Genomic DNA, 24,157 nt, shown 5'->3' with positions numbered 1-24,157 from the left:
CCCATGATTAAGCAACGCAAAGCATAAGTGATAACAGGATGGCATAAAGGGCATGGAATTTCTGAAGCAACTTTCAGACCTACACTTCTGAGTGTAATTAATAAAAGGAAGTGCCCAAGTATCCATGATTTGATGACAAAGAAATAAAAATACGGACTTAAGAATTGCTAATGTGCATTACTAGTGACTGAAAGGGTTTTTTGGCGTGCGTGTGTGGTGGGGGAAGGTGCTGGCTAAGGAGAGAACTATTATGGGAATACTAAACAAGCTACAGCAATCTCTAACTGTTCCCTTTCCCCCTCTCAAAGTAGTATGAAGAGATACAGTGTCATTTTCATAAGGTTAATAGGCTAGTTAATTCTCAAACAAGTAATTGCAAAGGAAATAAAATGTGGAGAAAGCACAAAGCTAATGGAAGTGATGAGTCTACTCAAAGCTGTGAGGAGATTGATTCGGGGCATTGTGCAAGTGCAGTTTGGAGTTAAGAGCATCATTTTTTATTATGTCCAACAAAATGTGATAAATGCAAAATTTCCTGATGAAATAACAGATTGGAGTCAAGTTTATCAAGCCCAGGGACTTTAGATTTTGCCCTCTATCTTAACCTATCTCCCTTTCACTGGCATATTTAATACTGGGTGTGGTGTGCCATAACAATGAATAAACATATGGCAGCTTCTTGATTTCACATTCAAATTTGACATTTAAGTCATATAGAAATAGTATTAAAAGGCCTGAGTTCTACCTATATTCAGCTTCCACTGTTTCTAACACTAGTGGCCCTATTTTGGGCAGGTTTGACAGGCCCTGTTAAATCTGCATTAGCGGTTAGTTGGTCATCACTTTAATATCAAAGCTGCATCTCCTAACAGGCTTTCAACTGATGCATGAGTTTACCTTAGCAGGCAAAACCGGTTAGTCAACTGTAAACTGATTTGATTCATGTTGGAACAGGGACTGTCTTTTTGTTCTTTCTTTGTACAGCACCTAGCACAATGGGGTCCTGGTTCAAGACAGACTCTTAAACAATATAAATAATAAACCCAGCCATATAATAGTAGCAAAACTGTACCTCTGTAATGCTATTATGGCTCTTAATAGCAACAATATGGTTGACTTTTTGTTCAATCTTTTTAATTTCTTTTGCAATGAGTAGAAAACACAGTTGTGAGGTTTCAGCCCCCTAACTAACATCAAAAAGCAAAATCAAGATTATCAATAAAACTTTGCATGCAGAGAGAACTGGCTGAATGCAGGGGAGTTCTGCAGGGGTCATGGGAAGAGTGAGGGAATTCTTTCCCTGCAGCCCATCATGTGCTATGTTAAGAAAAGCTGCTCTGCAAGCAACTGCAGTGAGGGTCCACCCGACCCTGTGTCACCCTAATTAGTGTCATCCCCCACTTCTATGGGAAGTATTAGCCAATCAGCCAGTCAGCTTCACCTTCAAATTTCCTGTGCATGCAACCTGTGCCAGAGTTCTTGCAAAGTGCAACTGCAATAACATAGTAGGGCACCATGCTTTTTTGCCTCCATGTTCAGACCATATGGGTTGTTCTATGCTCTCTGGCTGTGGAGAGCAGATTTGCCCCTAGTGTTTACAACTGAATTAGTGGATGTTGCTTGTATGTAATGGGCATCTGCCCCATGCTGCCCTTTAAGGGGTTAATAGAGTGTGAAAAGCAGCCAATAGGAGAGGAGCTCTGAGGAGCAGCCAATCAGGGCCTAGCAGGCCCATATAAGAAGAGCTGCTGGGACGAGCAGATTCAGTGGTTCCCTGGAGCTCAAGGAGGGAGGATTGCCTTGCAGGCAGAAGAAAGCTAGTACTCTGGACAGAGCAGTGTTGGGCAGGAATAGGGGAGCGAGAGCAAGCTCCTGCTGGCTGCTAAGACTAGTATGCTGAGGTCCTGAGGTAAGGGTGAAGAAGGTGCTGGGATTGCAGGGAAGTGGCCTGAGGAAATGTACTGAGAAGTTGGAGGGGATGCAGCAGCATCTTCTGGGTCCCTGGGCTGGGATCTGGAGTAGGAAGTGGCTGAACAGTTAGACTGCAGTGTTGGCCTCCAGAAGTGGAGAGCACAGATTGTTGTATGGCTGCAGGGCAGTATCACGAAGAGGATGCTGCAATCCTTAGAATGATGTGGGTCCAGGAGCAGAAGTGGTGGTAGACAAGATACCACCAGGAGTGGGTGTACCAACCTGATCCCTAAAATAACCAGCAGGTGCTGCTAGTGTGATGAATGGATCCCTGTCACATAGCAGAGGAATATCACTTCTATGAGATTTAGGAGCTCTTCTTGATGGGTATATTCTCCACTTGTGTAGCTTCCAAAGTTTAGGTCTCCTGAACCACTTAGAAGCAGCACTGGAATAGAGAGCTGCCACCAAGTGGCACCCAGAAGCTGTACAGAAATGGTGCTTTCTGCCCCATACCACTGCCAACACTATCAGTATGGCAACTGAATCATGTTTCCTGCAGTCTTGAATTCCAAAGGAGGTTCCTCTCTGTCTCCTTTGAGGGCAGCCATGTGGAGAACTCCCTGAGCAACTTCATGGGGCGGGGCGGGCTGAGGCAGAAAAACACATCTATGGACAAAAGGGCAAGTTGCAGGCACATAGAGGAGCTGGAAATTGGCAAGGAAATGACCATTTTTATGGAATTACAAGACTGATGTCTTAGGTAGCATCTTGACAAAGAGCTAAATTTGGATAGAAGCATAATAATATATTATACATAGGGACCTGAGTAGCTATTGATTATAAAAATGTTAGGAGGCTTTTTTCAATTGTATCCTGTCATTCTCATTACTTGCCAGACTCTCTGTTCTTTTCTGACTTGCAATCTTCCTATGAGGGGGTTCCTAGAATTGAAATATAAAGGTCAAATAGCATGTGGCTTTCAATTATTTATTACAGAAGCATACAAAAAAATAAAGTGAGCTTTTTAAAAAAGACAAATTTTAGCTTGATTGACTGGAGCTTGAAGTCCACCTACCAATTACAAGTGGAACACATTTTTATAATTTTGAAGTACAAAAATAAGTTATGAAGTGGTGCAGTATGTTAGAGTCAATGTAGAGAAAGTGTTATAGTACTCAGCACATAGTATGCATCAGTTACTACCTCAAATTTCTGCTATTTCTTGACTGGTTGAAAATACATACATGAATGGATCAAAGCCTCAGCTACATCAAAGATCAAAGTTTGATCTATGAACAATTGTGAGAGTTGTGCCCCTTGGACAATGCAGATCACAAAACCAGATGATGCTTCTGGGATCTGGAGACAAAGCATTCTCAGTGGAAGGGAGCTGGTTATGGAATAATCTCCCAGAGGAGATCAGGGGAAATCAGAGTCTGAGCACCTGTGTGAAACACTGCAAACTTTCTCTTTGAGAGAACCTCTCTACCATAAGTGACACTCACACTACGAATGCCCCCTTTATTCTTAAACTCCTACCACTCCACACAACCTACTCCCAAGTAGAGTTTTAATCCCAGAGAAGGAAAAATGCCAGGAATTCCACTGACTATTGATTCTACATGGAAGGTAGGAATGTAAATATCTGTTTAAAAAGTTAACTTTAAACTATTACAATTATCGTTTAATCAGTTAACCAATTAAAGGGAGAGGGGTTAGGGCCACTGGGGCTCCTCTGGCTGGGGTAGATGGACTGGTGTGGGGCCAGGGCTGCTCCAGCTAGCTGGGGTCAGCACAGCTGGGGCTGCTCTGAGTGGCTGGACTGAGGCTAGAGCTGCTCGGGCTGGATCTGGGGGTGGGTTGGTTAACCGGTAAGACTAATGCTTACCAGTTAACCGTTTTAATATTTTTACATCCCTAATGGAAGGTGCTCAGGATCCCTAACCTATGGTGATGGGCAGCAGTATAAAACCCTATCATTGAAAGACATAAGATACACATGCTGGATATGATTAACAATGCTAATTTAAGCCCTGAAGCCTTGTTTTGCAGGAAGTGACATTCCTGTAAACATCACTATGCTAACAGACAGGGCCCCCCTGGGGTGGGGGCAAGTGGGGCAATTTGCCCCAGGCCCCACAGGAGCCCTGCAAGCCCTGGCCCGGCGGTGGTCTGGGTCTTTGGCAGGGGGGCCCTTCAGTCGCTTGGGGGCTTCAGCGGCATTTTGGCAGCGGGGGGCTCTTCAGTGCTACTGAAGACTCAGACTCCCACCGGGTCAGTACAAGCACCACAGCTTCCCTGCATTACCCCAGGCCTCCTGAATTCTCTGGATGGCCCTGCTAACAGAACCATAAATATACTATCATGTGTTTTGTAAAGTCATGTCAGTGCTAAGGGTCTGTAAAGGTGGGACCAGCATCCAGTTCCACAATCCTTTTCACAAAAAACTGGAGATCCTTCTTCCAACATGGAAGAAGAAGCTCTTTGGGGAAAGAGGCCCAGTTATTTATTTTAGAGAACCAACACACAATGCAAAGCTTCTTCATCAAGCTCCTCAGGTTCCTCATGCTCCTTATTCAAAACAAGGTTCTCAACACACACACAAAAATATAGCATGTTTGGCCATACATTTAAAAATTAGCTGTGCTGGGCCTTGTTAACAAAATATAGTAATGCCCATTCCCTGGAGGCACAGCTATGTTAAATCAGAACTATCCCAAGAATTAATACAACAGTAGATGGTGACGGTCATCAAACCTCAAATAGGCTGTCAAGTATCTATCATGCTGAAGACTGATCTGAAGGTTGGTGATGTGGGAAGCACTTTACTTGACACATTTCCCCTTTCCTGCCTGAACCCACCAATCATAATCCAAAAGATGGTAACAGAGGCCAACAGCAGAGAGATGAGCACCAAGGAGAGATGGGAGGTTGAAGGAGGGAGAGAGTTCAATGGGATCATCAGCAGAGCCCTTGCTGCTCCTAACAGTGCCCTGTCCTAGAGCCCTGCAGCAGGCCTGTGATCCTGCAGGACCTGCTGCTGTAATAGTGGGGGATGGGGGAGGTAAAATGTAATTTGTTGCAGGTGGGACTGGATGGACTAAAAAAACCCCAGACCACAGCTGCTGACTTTCCAGTGTGCCAGGGGTGATTAACCCCTGGCTCTGCGTCAGGTCCTGCCCCCACCCCACTCCTTCCCCCAGGGCCCTGCCACCTAACCCGAGTGTGCTGTGACCTCTCTCCTCCCACCCTGCATGCCACAAAACAGCTGATCTCGGCAGGCAGGAGGTGTGGGGGGAGAGGGGAAGCACTGATTGGCAGGGCCTGCGGGAGGGAGGTGCCGGGGGGGAAGAGGGGAACTGATGGGGAGGGGTGGTTGCCGATGGGTGCTCAGTACCCACCACTTTTTCCCTCTAGGTGCTCCAGCCCCGGAGCACCCATGCAGTTGGTGCCTAGGCACTGGACTGTATTGATTTGTGGGAAAACACTAAATCTCTCGCCAGTTTGTCATACATATGATTTCAGCAATGAAAAGCAAGTTGTTTCAATGCCTCCGTTCCACAGGTGGCCAGGAAGGGGCGCGCCTCCTGCGCAGGGAGGCAGCACAGGCAGTAAGACCGCCCCGCCCCGCCCGGCTAGAAACCCCGCGGCAGCAGCAGAGCAAGGGGACAGCACGCGGCTGGGACTGGACCACTCTCTCTCTCCCCCCTTCCCTCTGCAGCCCCCTACAGCGGCAGCGGTTCCCCTCTTCCAGCCCAGCGCTACGCCACGCCCACTAACACTACCCTATCCCACCCACCGGACCCCGCCCATTCAGCTAAGCCCCACCCATCGCCGGGCCCACCATACCCTGTCAGTCAGAGCGCGGCAGCCAATGGGCGCGGAGGGGAGGTGGGCTTCACGCTGACGCAGTGACGTAGGGCTCGTGTGGCTCGGCGGAGGCAGGCCGCGCGGACGCACGGCACGCACCGCCGTCGGTTCCCCAAGATGGCGGCGGCCACCAGCGGCGAGATTTGTTGCAGCGAGGCGCCCGCGGGCGGAAAACGGGGCCACCTGGGCATCCCCGAGGCCGTGTTCGTGGTGAGAGCCGCGCCCGGCCCGCTAGGGGGCCGCGGGCAGAGCCGAGCCGGCGGCGCCGCGGGGGAGATGGGCCCGGTCCCGGGGAGGGGGCACCTGGCCCGGCCCCTCGGCCACGCCCCGGGGTCCCTGCGCGGGCGTGGTTGGCTCTTGCCCGTCTGCAGCTCTCGGCGGGGGGTTCTGCCCGGGCGGGGGCCGCCCCTTGGCCCGTAGCTCCCCCGGGTTCGCGGGTCCTTTGCGCTGGCGGGCGGGGGCTCCTGGGCCCCGTTTCCGTGCGGCGGGGGCAGGGCTGGTGCTGAGCAGGGGGGCTGCGCTCCGCGGGGTCGGGCGGGTCGCTCAGGGCGCGGGTCCTGCTGTCCCGTCTGCGCTGAGAGCAGGCCGGGCCGCTGGGGCTCACAACCGCCATCGCTGGGGCGCTTCCTGGGGCTGGGAGATAAATAACCCTCGTGGGTGCAGTTCTGGATTCAGCATCGTCGCTACTCGGTCGTGTCATCTGCCTGCCCCAGACTCGGATACTAATGCAATTTATGGTGGCGATGGGTGCGCGTTTAGGGAGTGGGTCGGTATCCGAAATCTGAGGTTTTCTTTTGTGTAATGACCTCCTACAGGTCAAACCGAGTAGAGTCTTGTACCGTACAGCCCAGTGATCCCTGGTTAGCCCATTGTCATCTGCATCCACAGCAACAATACTCGGTGTGGAGTGCTCGGTCTTTATCTAAAACCTTGTTTTCCGTTAAGGTGTTTTGATATCTCCAGAGCTCTTGGGAAAACTGGTGTTGTCCTGTACAGAGAAATTATTTTGACTCTAAGGTGGTGAGCCATCTTTTTTCCTTTCAGAAAATTAAACCGCATCACGCATCGTTGAAATGAAGTGTGCTTTTTTGCTATATTGAATTTTCTTCAAAAGTCTGAGGGGAAGATTAAAATAAATAAATTTGCATTATGATCAACTTGCCTTGATGACTGAGTTTAGACTGAAAACTGACATGATTAATGACCATAAGTTATTTAGTTTGGTCAGTATACTAATGAAGTTGTAAAGGCAACTCCGTATTTAAAAAAGGAAAAGTGAGTTTGAAAAACCTTAATGAAAAGACTGAATATTGTGTAATGTGATGTAATAGGGAAAATTTTCATAAATTCAAAATCATTTTAGGAAGAAGGAAGTTGCCTTAATGGCTCAGAGAAGCGTACTGTCTAGTTTGGTGTCTAGTCTTCAAGAGTAGCCAATACTAAATGCTTCACAGCAAATTGCTAGAATCCCTGTAATGGATATTTATAGAATAATCTATTTATTTGGGAAGCTTCTGGTCAATTAATACTTGCGAACCAAAGCATGAGGGTTTATATTTATCATAACTTTTCTAGTTCTGTATAATTTTACTATGAATGTCCTTTGTATCCATACAAATGGCTAATCCTTTTTGAAGCCTAAGACTCAATTTGATATTGGGGCAGGAAGATCCACATGCATTTTATTTTTTAAGTTTTAAATTTACCTTTCAAATGAATTGGCTGTCCCCTCATTCTTGTATTTTGAGAAACTTTGTTTATTAATAGGAATGCCTGAATGACATTCTCTACCATTCATTAAATTAAGTCATGTTCCTTCTTATTCACATCCCTTTTAAAGTAACCAGTGAGCTCTTTTCTACCTCTCCTCATATAGAGCTTTTCCCATACCTCATATCATTTTGCAGTGTGGGCAGAACTGAACACTGGTCAGGATTTTCAGAGGTGACTGTAGGTGCTCAGTTTGACACTTCTTAAGTGTGACTTGATTTTCAGAAAGTGCTGACAAGTTGGGCACAGAATCACTAAACAGTTTAAAAATTATTGACTGTTATTCAAGGGAAGGTAGTCCATCAATTTGTATAAAGACAATAAAATTTCAGAATTATTTCACAGTCTAGTTCTTTCTATAGCTTATCACTTTGGTGTTTTGACTGCTACTGAACAGAACTTTTTATCGAGCTGTCGGTGATGATATCTAGATCTCTTCTTGAGTGCTGTAGTTAATTTGGAACCCAGAATGCGTGTATATACACCTCTATCCCGATATAACACTGTCCTCAGGAGCCAAAAAATCTTACCGAGTTATAGGTGAAACCATGTTATATCAAACTTGCTTTGATCCGCCAGAGTGCGCAGCTCTTCTCCCCCCTCCCCCCAACGGAGCACTGCTTTACCGTGTTATATTTGAATTCATGTTATATCGTGTCGCGTTATATCAGGGTAGAGGTGTATATATATCTTAAGTTATTTTTCCCCACATTACTTACTGCCTTGCATTTTCTAGCAATGAATTTCATCTGCCATTATCTATCCAACTGTCTAGCATTTAGGAAGAGACATGCTTTTGAGTTTCACAGAGTTTTTTTTTTCAGACCTAAGGAAGAGCTCGATGAAGCTTGAAAGCTTATCCCTTCCACCAACAGAAATTGGTCCAATAAAAAGATATCTCGCCTATCTTGTCATTGGAAAATCTTAAACCATTTTGCTCTTTCTCTTGTCTCCCATTCCAGGTTATTAATGAAAATATAAACACCTGGTATGGACCCTTAGGGTGTATTTCACTATACATCTTTTGCTACAATAAAAAGTTACCATTTAGTTTCCACTCTTTGCTTTTTGTCTCTTACCCTTAAAAAGGTGTGGATTTAGGCTCCTAGAGATGTAGATAAGCACCTAATGGGATTTTCAAAAGTACAGTAACTCCTCACTTAATGTTGTAGTTATGTTTCTGAAAAATGCGACTTTAAGCAAAATGATGGTAAGTGAATCCAGTTTCCCCATAAGAATGAATGTAAATGGGGGCGGGGGTTAGGTTCCAGGGAAATTTTTTTTGCCAGACAAAAGGCATAATATACATTTTAAACAATTTTAACCAACCATTTAATACGTTTGATTGCTGCAGGCAGGGAAGGTAGGGGGGAGGCTGCGTTCCGTGTCCTTGCTCCTCCCCCCAGCCTCCTGACCACCACAAGACAGCTGATTGCCGGGGGCAGGAGGCGGGGGCGGAGGAGGTGCTGATCCAAGTGGGAGGCATTGCGGGGGGTGTAGGGGAGCTGATGGGGGACTGCCAAACATGAACAAAGCAGTTGACCAAACGATGATGTAGGGGAGCATTGCGCAACTTTAAACAAGCATGTTCTGTAATGGAGCAGGGATGTAACATCGAAACAACGTTAAGTGAGAGGACATTAAGTGGGGAGTTACTGTACCTATGCACCAGACTCCCAATGATTTCATTACTCACTTTCTAATGTATGACAGAATTACCTCTATGCCATGATTACTTAGTTTAGGTTCCCTTAATCCTTACTACCTCTTGGTGAGGGATTTTGTGAAAGACTTCTTGAAAGTCCAAATCCATTATGTTCATCAGCTCTTTCCCTCGATATCTTGTTGCTTCATCAGAGAACTCTTGGTGACTAAAGAATCATGACTTTCCTTTACAGAAGCCATGCTGGTCTGATGATTATATCATGTGAATTTAGGTGTTTTATAATTCTTGAATTATTGCCATCAATTTACTTGGCAGTAAAATAGGTGCTAATTTGGCAGTAAAGTAAGGTTTGCAATATCCAGGATCATTCCTGCAGCTTGCTACTGTCTAGTCCTCTGGCACAGTAGCTGATTTTAATGAGAAATTGCATATTTTGTTAGTAACTTTTCTACCCCTTCTCAAGTTCCTTCAGAACTCCTGAATGAATGCTATTGATCCTATTGACTACTTGCTGTATAATTTGTTCAACTCACTGTTTTTTTGACACTCCAGTCTCTGAGAGTCTCCTTTTTATTACTTGAAGAATAGGTCAGGGTAGGTATTGCCATGTAGTACACAGTTAGCTTTGTGTACCCGATCAAAAGTAGTGGTTAACTTTCTAATCTTAGTAAAACCTATGTTACTCAGTGTGGGGAAACTGACCTTTTTCACATACACCAACAGAACAGCTCCTACTTTCAGTGTCATGCTACAATACTTGGAAATTGATATTAACTTGGTACAGAAGGGATCTGGAGGTATTTTTCCAAGTGAATGAGGTGTCAAGTCTCATTGTATTACAAGTAGTTTTTAATGGTGTTCCATTGTGGGGCCGTCTTGAATCTTTCGTGTTTTATGGCTATTCTTATTGTGAATTCTTCTGGTAATGATATATTCTTGAATTGCCTTGAAATTATTGATGCATCTGCAGTGTCTGGCAGCCCATCTCATGTAGGCAACCAATTCTCTTATGTGTGGGTTGATTGAAAAGTGTTAATGAAGGTGTTGGTGACTTTGTACACTGTTGAGAATGTTGTGTATGAATCCGTGTCCAAAAAGAGATTGATTCAATATGGAGTATGTCACTAGGTATGTTGGAAATAGATGATAAATGCGCATGCTTTTTGACTTGACTGAATGTATAACACCCTGTTGCCAATTAAAAGACCATCAGAGAGCCATATTGTGACACAGTAGTGGATTGTTTGAAAACTGCAAAAGTGATAGTCATATTTTGTCATCTCCAGATGGAGAAGGTAATGCCTTTAGTGAGCTGCTGAAATTCCTGAGTGAAAGTAAGAGTAAGAATTAGCACAGTTAATGCAGCCCCATGAGTTGGGTGCCACAGCTGGAATCTCTTTGTAAACTATTTACCTGGGAAAGCTGCTTGAAGTCTGAGGGATTTTGTGAATCAGTTTTGCAAGTTGGTCCTAATGTACTTTTGCAAGCTGTCCTCAAGAGGCAGGAATGTGTTTTCCTGGTTAAGGAATTAGTCTGGGAAGATGATTATTTGTAATTATAGATCAGGGTTTCCTCAAACAGGGGTCTCCGCTTGCGTAGGGAAAGCCCCTGGCAGGCCGGGCCAGTGCATTTACCTGTGCTGCCCGCAGATCGGACTGATCGTGGCTCCCGGCCAATCGGAACCGCTGGAAGCGGAGGCGCCACTTCCAGCAGCTCCCATTGGCCCAGAGCAGCGATCCGCAATCGGCTGGACCTGCGGATGGGGCAGGTAAACACACCGGCTCAGCCCGCCAGGGGCTTTCCCTGCACAAGCGGAGACCCCTGTTTGAGAAACCCTGTTATAAATCATGTTTATATGGTGCCTCACATCCAAAAGGTGTTACATAAATAGCATCTATGGAATGTGGTCTCTTGACTCCCAGTCTAGTGTCCTGTCCACTAGACTTTGCTGCCTCCTGATAAATAATCTACAATGTGAATTCCTCCTACTTCAGATGAAGCTTGGAATTCACATTTGGTTGTTGGTTCTATGCTGAGAAAGCAGGTTGACTGCACTTGCCTGTTTGGGCAAGTGCACAGTGAGTCTCGCTAGCCCAAGGGGATTCATGCTGTCAGTGGCATAGTAAACTATAATAAAACCAACCACTCGCCTGCCTGTTTAAATAAATATCACTGCAATAAAGCACCATGAACATACATAGTCTGTATTAATGGAACTGGGTTTTTTTTTTTGTTTTTTTTTTTTGCATTGGTAAAGAATGGAAGCCTCTAGCTAGAAAAAAGTAAATTGAGAAAGGGCCATTTTTTTTGTCATCTAGCAAGATGTATGTATGTAAAAAATGCCATCAAGCCAATAGCTTGTGACCATATTTCTTTTTCTTATTTCTTTAACATGAATGTCACTACTTTCCTGACAAAATACCCAGTGAGAAATCTAAAAGTAGCAGCCCTAGAAAGTTTAATTCTTCGTATTGCAAAAGTGCCTACAAGTCCCAACAAAGATCATGGCCCCTTTGCTCTTGGCACTGTATTTATATATAGTAAGATGGTCCCTGTCCCAAAGAGCTTACAGTTTGAATAGCCAGAGTGTGAAAAAGAAGTATGATCCATATTTTACAGATGGGGAAACTGAAATACAAAGAGGTTAGGTGATACTACACTTTGAATGGAAAAGAAGATAGTTTCATGTTGCATGTGGCTGAAACTGTAAGGCATACAGCACCAACAACTCTAGCACTGTGAAATACCTTCTGTGTTCACGGTACATGATCTAGGTTCTAAGTAAGCAATGATCTGAGTGATGAGTCAAAGGAAAATAATGATTGAAGGTATAAAATCACTTTTAGTGCAAAATAACTTTTGTCTACCTAATCTTTCTGATCACATAATTAGACCTTGGGTTTCTATAAAATTCTTAATTTTATCTTTTTCTTAAAGGAGGATGTAGATTCTTTTATGAAACAGCCTGGAAATGAAACTGCAGATGTAGTACTTAAGAAGCTGGATGAACAATATCAGAAATATAAATTTATGGAACTTAACCTTGCTCAGAAGAAAAGGAGGTGAGTTACAATTTTTTCAAAGTTTGGAAAATGAAAATAAGATGTCAAAAAAAGGTTATATTTTGTTAAATATTTCCGACTGCCATAAGAAGTGATAGGAAGTGTAGTACCAATAATGCAGTAAATTTAAAAAGGTGCAACTCCACTTTTTTTTCCCCACAGACTGATCAGCAGTGTCAGTAAGCCTGAGTTTATAGCTTGATAGACTTTAAGGCCAGAAATGACTACTGTGACTGTCTAGTCTGACCACCTGCATAACACAGGTCATAAAATTTCACCAACGCACTTTTACATCAAGCCGGTAACTACTTTTTTTTAACTTTTTTTTAATATGAAATATAAACACATAAAAGAAAAGTATATCAATATAGGCACAAGATAGAAATAGCATAAACATAACAAAATTCAACGTTAATTGTTTGCAAAACCTGGAAAAAGCAAAGAAAAAACCCCAAACCTGCAGAGGTCATGAAAGGCATCAGTTATTAAAGTGACTAAATAGATAAGTGAGAATATAACCTACGAGTAGCGGGGACTAGTATATACTAAACTGCAAAAGTATGCAATAGTTTCATGTATGACCAGACATCCTCAATTTTTCCAAGTGTTTTTATTACAGTCATTTTTTCCGTTAATGCAATAGTAGAGAGCTCACTATGCCAGTCTTTGTATAAGGGAGGAATTTCAGATTTCCCATTTTTTCAAAATAAGTCTTGTGGCCACTAAAATAGTTAATGCAATCCATTTCTTAATGTTAACTGGTAGTACCAACTGATCCAGCACCCTTAAAATTCATAAGCTTGGAGAAGGAAAGATAGCATCACTTAATTTTTGAGAGAGCACTGACTGTTTTAGAACACATGCATTTTTTTGACAGGTGAAGAAGATGTGTGAAAGCCCGTAACTTCTGTTTTAGCAAGATGATATCTTTTAGAAAGACATCAAGTCTTGATTTAAATACTTTCAAAACTTTTTGGTGTTGCTGAAATGAAATAAGATGCCCTGGGATCTGGGAACTGCGTTGTGGCAGCCTGCCTGCTTGGCTGCCCAGTTGCTTGTGAACCTAAGAAGTTGACTGAAATTGAAATGATTGTCAGATCCACTGCTGCCTGCCACTGAATAGCAGTGTGAAACTGACCAGGCTTTATTAATTTTACTCAGCTGCTACTTTTGGAGAAAGCTCTGAGCAATAACAGAGGCAGATACTGGGGCTTGCTTTTATTGAGGGGAATCCTTATCTATGAATAACTCCAGTGCCTGCCTTTGCAGCCAACCTGGCAAGCTGCTGGGGTGTCTGGGTTGCCAAAGAGGTGGATGCACAAGCAGGGGAGCTGGCAGTAAACCAGGCAAGTTTCCGTCAAAAGATTTGCCCAAATTGCCACATTCCCGCAAAACATTTCAATTTTGAATAATCAGCATTTTCTGATGAATGTTCCATCAGAAAATTTCTGACCTGCTCTAACTTTAATTCTTTGCTCAGAGTAACACACTTGTTCCATCAGAATTTTCCTTGTATTCATTGTATTGATTAGAATGTTGGAACATGCCAGGTATACCCAGCCTCCCTAGTTAAGTGTACTTGCTAGATCTCTTGCATATTCAGAAGTGAAGTGTTTGTGTTAACGTCCAGGCCTAATTATGACTTTTTAACAGCTGATTAAAATGAATAGCGAATGCCTGTAGAACTTGAATTTCTAAAATTTAAAAAAAAAGTTGGATTATTAATAGCTAACTGGGGAATCTATCTGTATGTGCAAAATACTAAATTATGACTGTTGTTAATTCACAGGCTAAAAAGTCAGATTCCTGAAATTAAACAGACATTAGACATTTTAAAATATATGCAGAAGAAAAAGGTAAACTATTTTGATTATTTAATGGGGTATGAATAAATAAAGTTAACAGCTTTTCCATACTAGCAGAAAACATTTAATAAATGTTTTGGAGAGCGCACACAATTCGCTTTTATAAAATATAGTGGAATTATTCTTAAGGCACATAACTTTATTTACTAGCTTTCAGAAAATTAACATTCCCACTGTAAGCTTCACTTTTAATAGCTGCAAATGATGCACTAAGCTTGGGCTCCATGGGCTGTTAGTCTTTGTAGCCATTTCTAATTTGTGTATAAAATCACCACCTTATAACATGCTGTCATCAAACTTAGAATTTTAACTTCTATCTTGAAGTAAAAGTTTACAGTAGTCCCCCAAAAGTTTAATATTCACATTACTTAAAAAAAAAAGGGCAGAAAAGTATATTCTTTACTCTAGTTTCTGTACTGCTGTCTTAACCATTTGCAATGCAATTAGCAACTTCAAGTTCTGTGATCTGTCTTAAGGAATCCACAAACCCAATGGAGACCAGGTTTTTATTGGCAGATAATCTCTACTGTAAAGCATCAGTTCCTCCTACGGATAAAGTCTGTTTGTGGTTGGGGGTAAGTAACTACAGAATTCCTTTAAATATTTTTTTTAAATAATTAAATTGGCAGGTTCATAATCTTATTTGTTTATCTCTACCACTCACAGCGGGACAAAATTCTGTGCAATCATTGAGTTTAATGGAGTTGTATGAAGTATGAGGAAGGTTAAGTACCTGGTGTAATTATGGTCAAAACTAGAAAAACAGCACCTTTAGGTGATCACGTAACTGGTCCCTGTACCAGCCTCCAGAGGGAGTTCAGTGCAAAAAGGTCTTCAGAATGTAGTACCTACTATTCCATGGACAAGTAACTTGCATAACAAGGATAAGAAAATGCTGTAAATTCAGTTCCATAATTTGTGCATAATTTGTGAAGGGAGACACACTGGTGTGTGTTTGTTTAAAAAGCTGTGTCTTTGTTGATTCTTTGCCCATCTCTTCCATTTCTAACTTTACCTCAGCACTTGTAAGCTCTGTGAGGTATGGACAGGTTTTTTGTTCTGTGTTTATACAGCATCTAGCTCAGTGGGGTCTTGGTTCACGACTGGGGCTCGTAGGCACTGTGGTAATACAAATTAATATTGCAGTAATAGACATCTTAAAAATATCGGTGAGAACCCTTCATCTTTGGGTCTGGAAATCAAGCTGTATTCTTTGTTTTGGCTTTTGCATCAATCATTAAGATTCTTCAGCTACCCCTGTGCAGCACCATTGTCTTTGACTTGGCACAGCTTAGCCAAGTGCGGGACCAACTGGAATGTCGAAGCCCAAGACAGAACAGACTCCAACTATCTCTCCCCTATATCTGTTGGCTCTGCTGGGGTAACAGGAGTACCAAGTAGTGACACACTTTTTTTTGGTAGAGTCAAATATGACACAAAAAATCACATGGGCTAGAACTCTTGAGGAAGAAGCTGACATCTTTATTTGGTGACTTTTTCTAACCGTAATTGTACATTTTCAGTTTGCTTTTTCTTATTTTATGTATAATTACCAACGTCTGTCAAATATTCGCGGCTCAGAATTTAACAACTCGCAATCTTGTTGATTCTGCTTGCAGCAGAACATGATGTAGCTAATCTGCAGTTTACATTGGTTCTACTGCTTGCAACAATAAAAACTGTTTTGTCGGTGATGTAAACCTTGCAGGGCAATTTCAACATGTTAGGGACTTAATTTAATCTATTTTATTCAATGCTCACACTTTTTAACATTCTGATGAGCCATAAATTCCAATTTGTCTTTTAAGATTAAATTAATCAGAATGATTAATTATAGGTATTTCATTATTGCACTGTGGTTCAGAATACCAGTCCACCACCACCTTGAAGGCACATGCCCAGTAAAGCAGTTTGTTTTGACAATTAGGTCTGCTAATATTTTTCTGTTTTGTCTTCTGTATGTTTAGCCATGTTTAGCCTCTTACTATCCTATTCACAAAGTACATTGTATTTCAGATGAGGGAAGGATTTGTCTCCTATCTTACATATTTATAGGGCACTTATCAACTTTGTATCTAAGCACAAATAACGGGTTGGCTGGGTCAAAGGTTTTAAACAAAAGAGATCTCTAAGTACTTAAGCAGTATCAAGCAGGGATATCTGTGTTCATACATTTCCTTATCTGCAAAGATAACTAACTTACTAATGTTTATTTTGAGACCACTAAGTCCCTGAACTCCCCATGCCAGAACTGAGTTATCTGCTTAGGACAAAAACATTGTCTGCACACAGTTAATCTGCACAAAGGCAATGTTAGTGTGAAATAAGAGTGTCCATGGGGGTAGTTAGTGCACACTAGCTATTTTGGGCTTTCTCCTTATGAAGACAGGCATTTAGTGAAGGCTGGAAGTGTGGAAGTTTTGGAAACATTTAGAACTTCATTCCAACCTGAGCATCCTGTATTAAATGTTAACTTTTCGGAAGGATTTCCCCCTGGTGCCCATTAGCGTAAAAGCCTGAGAGCAGAATTCATATAGCTTTGGCTCCATGAAAGCTGTTGCAGACTTTTAGGTGTGGTGTATTCACATTCATTTACAACTGTCAAAATATGGGGCCCAGTGACTTTTTTGCATTGAATATTTGTTGCCATTAATTAGTGTTCACACACAAATCTGCTACCAAAAATTAGTCATGATAACAATGCATTTTATGTGGTTTTGGGGCATGCCTTGACCTTACTGACTCATCATGGCTTCCAGCGTATATTGGTTTGTATTGGGCTGTGTATGCTCTGTTTCTAATTGCTTTCTTGAAAAGTTAAGACTTTCTATGCCAAGGAAAAAATGAATTACTAATATAGTGCATCCTCAGTCTCATGGAGGCTACCTGTAAGAGGAGTTAGTTGCCATAAGATGCAGCATACACTGATCCAAACCAGTGTTGACAAGGTGTTTCTGTGGAATGTTTGCTCAATGTTGTTCCGTTCTTTGCCCCACAATCCTTCAAGAATGTATGTTAATGTTGTCTTCCACTATTAAGTGCCAAACTGCCATTTATGCCTTTGAAAATCACTCCCAGAATGAGCTTAATAGTCTGGAGATATAACAGAGCTCTTCTATCTCTAACTCTGATTCTGTGAAATTCCACTGACTGATGATGCACTTGACTGATGCTAGTTGCTACATAGATGTGAAATGGTAAGCACCGGTCTCCAAATAAAGAAAATAATGTTGAAAAACTGTGTATAGCTCTTACTCAGTACTCACAAAGGACAAAACTGCTCTAGGGTCTCCAGCACTTTCACTTGACATTGTTGGTCTTTCTGCATGGGGAACTTGTGCACCGAGAGAACAGCGTATTAGCAATAAGATCTGCCATGTATATGTCAAAAAAGAATTTTGTCCTAAATTGCGTCAGATGGTTCTGTTGATTTCTGTTGTTGATACTAGGGTAAGAGCATTCTGCTATTGAATCTGGATACTTCCAGAAGACTTTAGTATATTGTTTAACATTTCAAAGATACTTTGGAGAAACTCTTGCTGAGGGAGCCCTCTTCCATTTTGAAAAGAAGGTGTTAGAATTGTGTTAATTAAAATGTATGTAATTCTGAAGACATTAAAGTCTTGCTTTTGTTTGTATGGACTGCTGGCCACAACTGCAGCAAGCATCCATTTGTTGCTTAAAATGACATGGGGAGAAGTATTTGCAAGCCTTTTGTGGGTTTTACTTCTCAAATACTGAGGTGATAGAGGTCGCAAATGGATCCCTGCATTGCACTTCCTTTTTGTTTACATAGCTTTGGTGTGTGCCTATCTACATAGTAGGTTACAATCTGTCTGAAATGTTTGTAACGTTCCCCTTGGATAGAGTTAATGTTTTCCTTAAGGTGTGCTCAACCTAGAGTAAAAGCTTTATTAAAACGAAATATCTTTTCTCTTAGGCCAATGTGATGCTTGAATACGATATCGATGAAGCCCAGGCTCTGTTAGAAAAGAATCTGTCAACAGCCACAAGAAATCTTGAGTCTCTAGAGGAAGACCTGGATTTTCTTAGAGATCAGTTCACCACCACAGAAGTTAGTATCCTTTTGGAGAAAAACAACTTTACATTAAACACTGGTACAAATTTTTTTCACCTTTCCACAGATAAATAGAATTTTAGAAAGAGAAATGCATTATTCAGCTCTGCTTATTTGGTTTCCTAACCAGACTAGTGGATGGAGAATTAGCAAGTAGCTGTCTTGAATGGTAATGGTGGACCTTGTGTCTCAAATTCTGAGCAAGGGAAGGGACAGTTTAATGCAGCTCAGCTAGTCCCTGTTGGAATTCCATCTCTTAACAGACAGAGCAGGAATATGGGCTGCCAGTGCAACCTATTGTGATGTGCACTGCTGTTCTAAGTGGGTAACTTGAGGACATGGCCTAGTGCTTAGAGTTGGTAGCCAATTGGATTTATTGATGCTTCAGAGCAAAATGGTTCCTTGTCACGACTCTGGATAGTACACAAGTGCTATTCTTTGGGTTCTCCACCAGCAGAATGCCTAATTCAGCTTTTCTGAGCAAGAAAGCCAGTGCTAGAACCATGTTAAATGAACCTCTCTGGGGAGTCTTGATAGTATCACATTCATTTTGCGTTATGTTTTTGGATTTTCTGCTTCAGACCTGCCTTTCTCAAAGAGCACAGATTATTTACCTAGTTGAAGACCGATACTTTAGCTATTTATTAGTACTGGAGGGGAGCTATTAAGGGTTCAAATGTTGCCAGTGTTAAAGGACATTCAGTGCTGAATAAAGTCATGTATGGCTGAAATAGGTAAATGTTGCAACCAAAAAGGGATACGTTGTAACTGGAAGCAGTTTTAGCTTTGGTACATAGGAGTGGAAGTAAATATGAAGGGAGAAATGTCTGTGCAAAAATATTTAACTGTTAGCATGTAGCTCCTCTGAACAGAGGATGAGTAGTGACCCATCAGTTGTGGAAATTCTGACAGCATCAGGGTTCTGCACTGCAGTCAGCTGTTTTGTTAATCCGTTTCTATGTTGTCTGTCATGCATCAGTGAAACAAGCAAAATTAACTTGGATTTAACTTACTTAGGTGGTTCTGCAATTAGTTATCTCTCTTTTTGCATTATAGCAGCTTCCTTAACTATACCCTCAGATATGGCTAGAGTTTATAATTGGGATGTAAAGAGAAGAAACAAGGATGATCCTTCCAAAAACAAAGCATAGTTCTACCAATTTTAAATGTGCTTACGATTTCCAAATACTTTTATTTTAAACACCCCCGAAATTCATCCTTAAGGGACTGAGTTAAGTTAATCATTTCGATAAATGATGAAATATATAAAATCAGTAATAATGGTGAGCGCCATTTTATTTATTTGTAAACTCACAATTTGGTTTCATGCATGCTTCATGAAATTCTGAATTATTTGAAAGGATACCACACGGTCCAACAAAGGGCATAGCATTTTTGACCAGTTCAATCTGTTTGTCATAAGTAACTTCTTTACCTGAAGGTTTGTCTAAATATGTGAGGTGCATGTATGAAATTGAGTTTAGGACATTTTATAAGGTTATTGTAATGTAAGGGTTTACTTGTTTCATGTTTGCTGATGTGTTGTATACACTTGATGAGGTGAAAAATAACTTTGGGGTGGGGAAGACATGCAGCTGATAATTTAGCAAACAGAAAATACAGTGAAATCCTGGGTTACATTTCTTAGTCAATTACTGCTTTGGCAACATCAACCCATAAGCATTCCCAGAGATGTACTTTGGACAAACTTGATTTTAATCAATTCTGGGTTAGCCAACTGATAGCTACTGAATTTTCTGCACTTTACATACAACAGTTCATGATTTGTCTTCAGAAAAGAACAGTTAATGGATTTCATTCAATAAACAGCACAAGCTATATCAAGACTGCACATCGTCTCGCCCCAGGTCCCTTTCACATACACGCACACACTGTTTATCTTTGCAAATCTATAGAACTAGCACCTCAAAATGCTAATATCCTATAATACAAGAAAACCCCCACTTACAGCCCTTAGACAAGAAGACGACTAGTTCAAATGTCTTAACACTTTTGCAAAGCCTCCTAGGTGAAACCTGTATTAACTATGGATGGTCTATTGGAGCACAGCTTCTGTTGTAAACAGGCTTAATATTTTTTTTTCAGTTATAATGAAGCCTCACAAGATTGTTGCCTTTTACCTCTGCAGTTTTCTCCTAAAACAAAATGCACACATGGTGGTGAAATTAGTGGTTAGTATTTACACTGCTGAGTGACTGGTAATACAGGTTTTGCTAGAAAATAAATGCAAATGTTAACTGTTCTATCTTCATGTAATAAACAATATACCTGTAAAGTTTTTGTACTTTTATTTCATGATATTAAAATAGTGAAACTCAGCACTTGTGGCGAATATCTCTTTTGTGAATCTTTCTTTTTCAGTGCAAGATTACAAGTCTTGCACCTAAGCTTGTATAACTCTTCAATCCCTTGGAGGGGGAAGAGAAACTTGAGTGAATCAACAGGTAAAGAAATTGGCTAGGCTGAAGAGGGGAGAGATGACTGTAGCTCCAAGGAGACACTTCCATGGTGGGAAGCAGGATTTGAGGACTGAATATGTCGAAGGGCTAGATATTAATGCCAGAGGCCCCAGCTCCAATTTGGCAATATCCTGAGTGGGAGTAGACCAAGCTAATTCCATGATTTCAAGTTTGAGAGCTGGGGGGAAGAGTGCAATTGTCAGAGGTAGTGAGAGAGATTAGGAGCGGGAAGTGAAAAGTTCCAGGTTTATCACATTTCAACAAACCAGTGGACCATCCACAAGGAGATGAGGGTAGGCAAGTAGACTGCAATCTTGACAAAAGTGACACTCTAGAACAGGGGTGGGCAAACTTTTTGGCCTGAGGGCCGCGTCGGGTTTTGGAAATTGTATGGAGGGTCGGTTAGGGGAGGGCGCCCCCACCTCCTTTCTGCCCCCCCGCCCCATCCACACACCCCTGTCCCCTGACTGCCCCCTGCTGCCCCATCCAGCCCCCTCCTCCTCCCTGTCTCCCCAGAACCCCTCCCCCATTCAACCCCCTGCTGTTCTCCCCCTGACCCCTATCCACACACCCACCCCGACCACCACCCCGAACTCCTCTACCCTCTATCCAACCCCCTTAGCCCCGTACTGTGCTGCCTGGAGCACCAGTGGCTGGCAGCGCTACAGCCGTGCCGCCTGGCTGGAGCAGGGCCACGCAGCACAGAGACTGGGTCAGGCCTGGCTCTGCAGCAGGGCTGCCCCAGGAGCTCACTGTCCTGCTGGCCAGAGCACTGCGCTGGCGGTGGGGCGAGCTGAGGCTGCGTTGGAATGGTGGGGGAGGGGCCAGGGGCTAGCCTCCTGGGCCAGGAGCTCAGGGGCCGGGCAGGAGGGTCCCACGGGCCGCATGTAGCCCGCAGGGGCCGTAGTCTGACCACCTCTGCTCTAGAAGGTCACTGACAAGAGACTAGTGAAAATAGAAAGTGGAGCCTCTAGTGTCTTACTAAAAGAGCACAAAAGTTAAATATACATACCCAGGGTATCCAGTGAGAGCCTGATCTAAATTATCTACTCGTTCCTAACCTTTCTGAGAGCGAGACCCATGTTTGTGATCTGTACCTGGGCATGCCATAGCTATTGCACCAGTTACTGCAATAACGGGGGTCGGCAGCCTTTCAGAAGTGCTGTGCTGAGTCTTCATTTATTCACTCTAATGTAAGGTTTTGCATGCCAGTAATACATTTTAACGTTTTTAGAAGGTCTCTTTCTATAAGTCTATAATATATAACTAAACTATTGTGTGTAAAGTAAATAAGGTTTTTAAAATGTTTAAGAAGTTTCATTTAAAATTAAATTAAAATGCAGAGCCCCCCCAGCCCAGTGGCCAGGACCCGGGCAGTGTGAGTGCCACTGAAAATCAGCTCACATGCCACAGGTTGCCTACCCCTGCGCTAAATGGTGCAGGCAGCTCAGGAGCCACTGCCCTCACTGCTTCCTGTCCAGCCTCCTAGCAAGTGACTGCCTCTTTAGGAGCTGGGAGAGGGCGGAAGGAATCTTGTAGTTTCCCCACCCTCCTTGACTCTCTCCCCAAGCAGATTATAAATACATGTCCATTCAGAACTACCCTCAGAGTGACTTGTGAATGCTTGTGCCAGGCTGGTCCCCTGCAAACCATCTCCCAAGAATTACCTGCTGGAATTTGGTGCACAGCGTTGGTGGACGATGTCTGTTGGGGCATAGTGAATGAATTAGCAGAGATGGGGCAAAATTGGTTGGATAAACTTGTAGGAATTAGTTCCCTACCCCTAGCTTTAAGAAGCTAGGAGATGCAAGCGAAGAAGTGAGTACCTAGAGTGGGAGTGTGGTGGCCATTAGAACAGGGTAATTCTCGCTAATGGGATTAGGAGGGTTCTGCTGTTTTCTTTCTGCTTTTCTAGCCCCATTGCCCCAGTCACTCCCAGCTGCAGCATGCTCCGGCTTGGCTCATCTCTGTGCCAGACTCCGTTTGCTCCTCTCTGCAGTAGACAAGAAAGGGGCTAGTGGATTATTGCGTTAGCTGGCAGCTGTAGATAGTGGAGCTGCTTGTGGTTAGGGGCTGCCCAAAAAGTGTGAAGGAATCACATAATGTTTCTAGGGAGGGGCAACTGCAGGCCCATGTAGTTTTCCACTGTTTTCCCCCGGCACCCTCTCCCCCGAGGTGGATTAGTATGAGTCTCACATTGGGAATTTCTGCCTGAAGCTGCTCCCTTTTGGATGGCTTCAAGGCAGTGATTGCATTTCTTCACCGTGCCCAGTAAAAAGCCAAACTAAACGTTTACAAGCCAGCAAAACTATTACCAGCTAGTGCTTTGGAGTAGAGAGGGATCAGCAATAAAACCCAAACAGTATCCCCACCAGTTGCACCTAACACCCAATCTTGAGAATTTATGTTTTGAGCATAATGAGCAAGCAGAGCGATTCTGTTCATGGTGCAAGCAGTGGGGGCCACTCTGAAAAGAGATTGAAACGTTTACGTAAACTTATAAAATGTGTCTCTGCTAAACAGAGACCTGCTAATGGGTTTCTGAACCATCCCCATTTCAGGCTAACTGGTCTCTGAACGATGGAATATAGCCTTATGCATACAGCCTACAGACAATGGTAACCTTGCTCTGTTTTTTGTTTTTAAACCATTCTTTAGGATTTAATTGCAAATCCTAGATATTAAATAATGGTGTTTTAAAGGAAAAAACTTACAGATGGTCTAACTCTGCAGATTCTGGCTAGTTAGTCTTATTCTCATATTATAGTCTCTTTAAGTTCGCTTTGCTTTATATGGGGACAGATCAGCAGCTGGTAGCATATGTTCTAGCTTCACTGAACTCAGTGGAGCTAGGACAAGTTACACCAGCTGAGGATCTGGCATATGGTGCTTTCATATTTTGAATAACGACTGTAACTGTCACTGGCTGTGAAGCAATGAATTACTTTTAAAAAAAATCCATTGGGTTTTTAAAATAATTCCTGTTGAGTTGTATTGACTTTTGATAGAGCCCTATTGATTTTCCTAGGACTCTTTCACAAGGACAATGAGCGCATCTCAAATAGCGGCCACCAAAGCACACATCATTAGAGAAAATGCATGGTAGGTTTGTTGTAAACAGAGTGCATGTTGTTTATTATTTTGTATTGGATTTTCAGTCACGGTTGCTGTGTGGAAGTACAGAGTCACTAGATGGCTTACTGATGACGAATGGGAGTGCGGGGGAAGGAAAAAACACAAGTTTTTCTTTACAAGATTTGAATTTCACATAATCACATTAACAATTTTGCTAAATACAAGCATGTTTCATTCACATACAGCTAAATACAGCGAGGGGTTTTCACATTTCATTACAGTGCATAACAGAAAGCAAGGAAAAGTGTACAGTATACTTTATTCTGGAGGTTCTGAGAAATTCCAGTCCAACATGCAGATTGTTTGTTTGTTTTTAA

General features: G+C 42.5%; 1 protein-coding gene across 3 annotated transcripts; it reads left to right on the top strand.

Moving 5' to 3' along the window:
• The first annotated feature begins 1,774 nt into the window (after positions 1-1,774).
• VBP1 (VHL binding protein 1) lies at positions 1,775-20,578 on the top strand. Of its 3 annotated transcripts, none has more exons than XM_039489734.1 (6): positions 1,775-1,901; positions 12,158-12,282; positions 14,072-14,138; positions 14,624-14,722; positions 18,088-18,226; positions 19,306-20,578. In XM_039489734.1, the coding sequence occupies exons 2-6, from the start codon at positions 12,176-12,178 to the stop codon at positions 19,374-19,376; spliced, it is 483 nt and encodes a 160-aa protein (XP_039345668.1). In that variant the 5' UTR covers positions 1,775-1,901; positions 12,158-12,175; the 3' UTR covers positions 19,377-20,578. The 3 variants fall into 3 exon arrangements, with proteins under 3 accessions (XP_039345668.1, XP_039345667.1, XP_039345669.1); XM_039489733.1 differs by lacking the exon at positions 1,775-1,901 and adding an exon at positions 5,841-5,994; XM_039489735.1 differs by lacking the exon at positions 1,775-1,901 and adding an exon at positions 6,408-6,550.
• Positions 20,579-24,157: the final 3,579 nt, after the last annotated feature.

The sequence above is a fragment of the Mauremys reevesii genome, linkage group 9, assembly GCF_016161935.1.
Source record: "Mauremys reevesii isolate NIE-2019 linkage group 9, ASM1616193v1, whole genome shotgun sequence".
Taxonomy (NCBI): domain Eukaryota; kingdom Metazoa; phylum Chordata; order Testudines; family Geoemydidae; genus Mauremys; species Mauremys reevesii.
The sequence above is the reverse complement of the archived record's forward strand: the minus strand, read 5'-3'. Positions and strand labels throughout refer to the sequence as shown.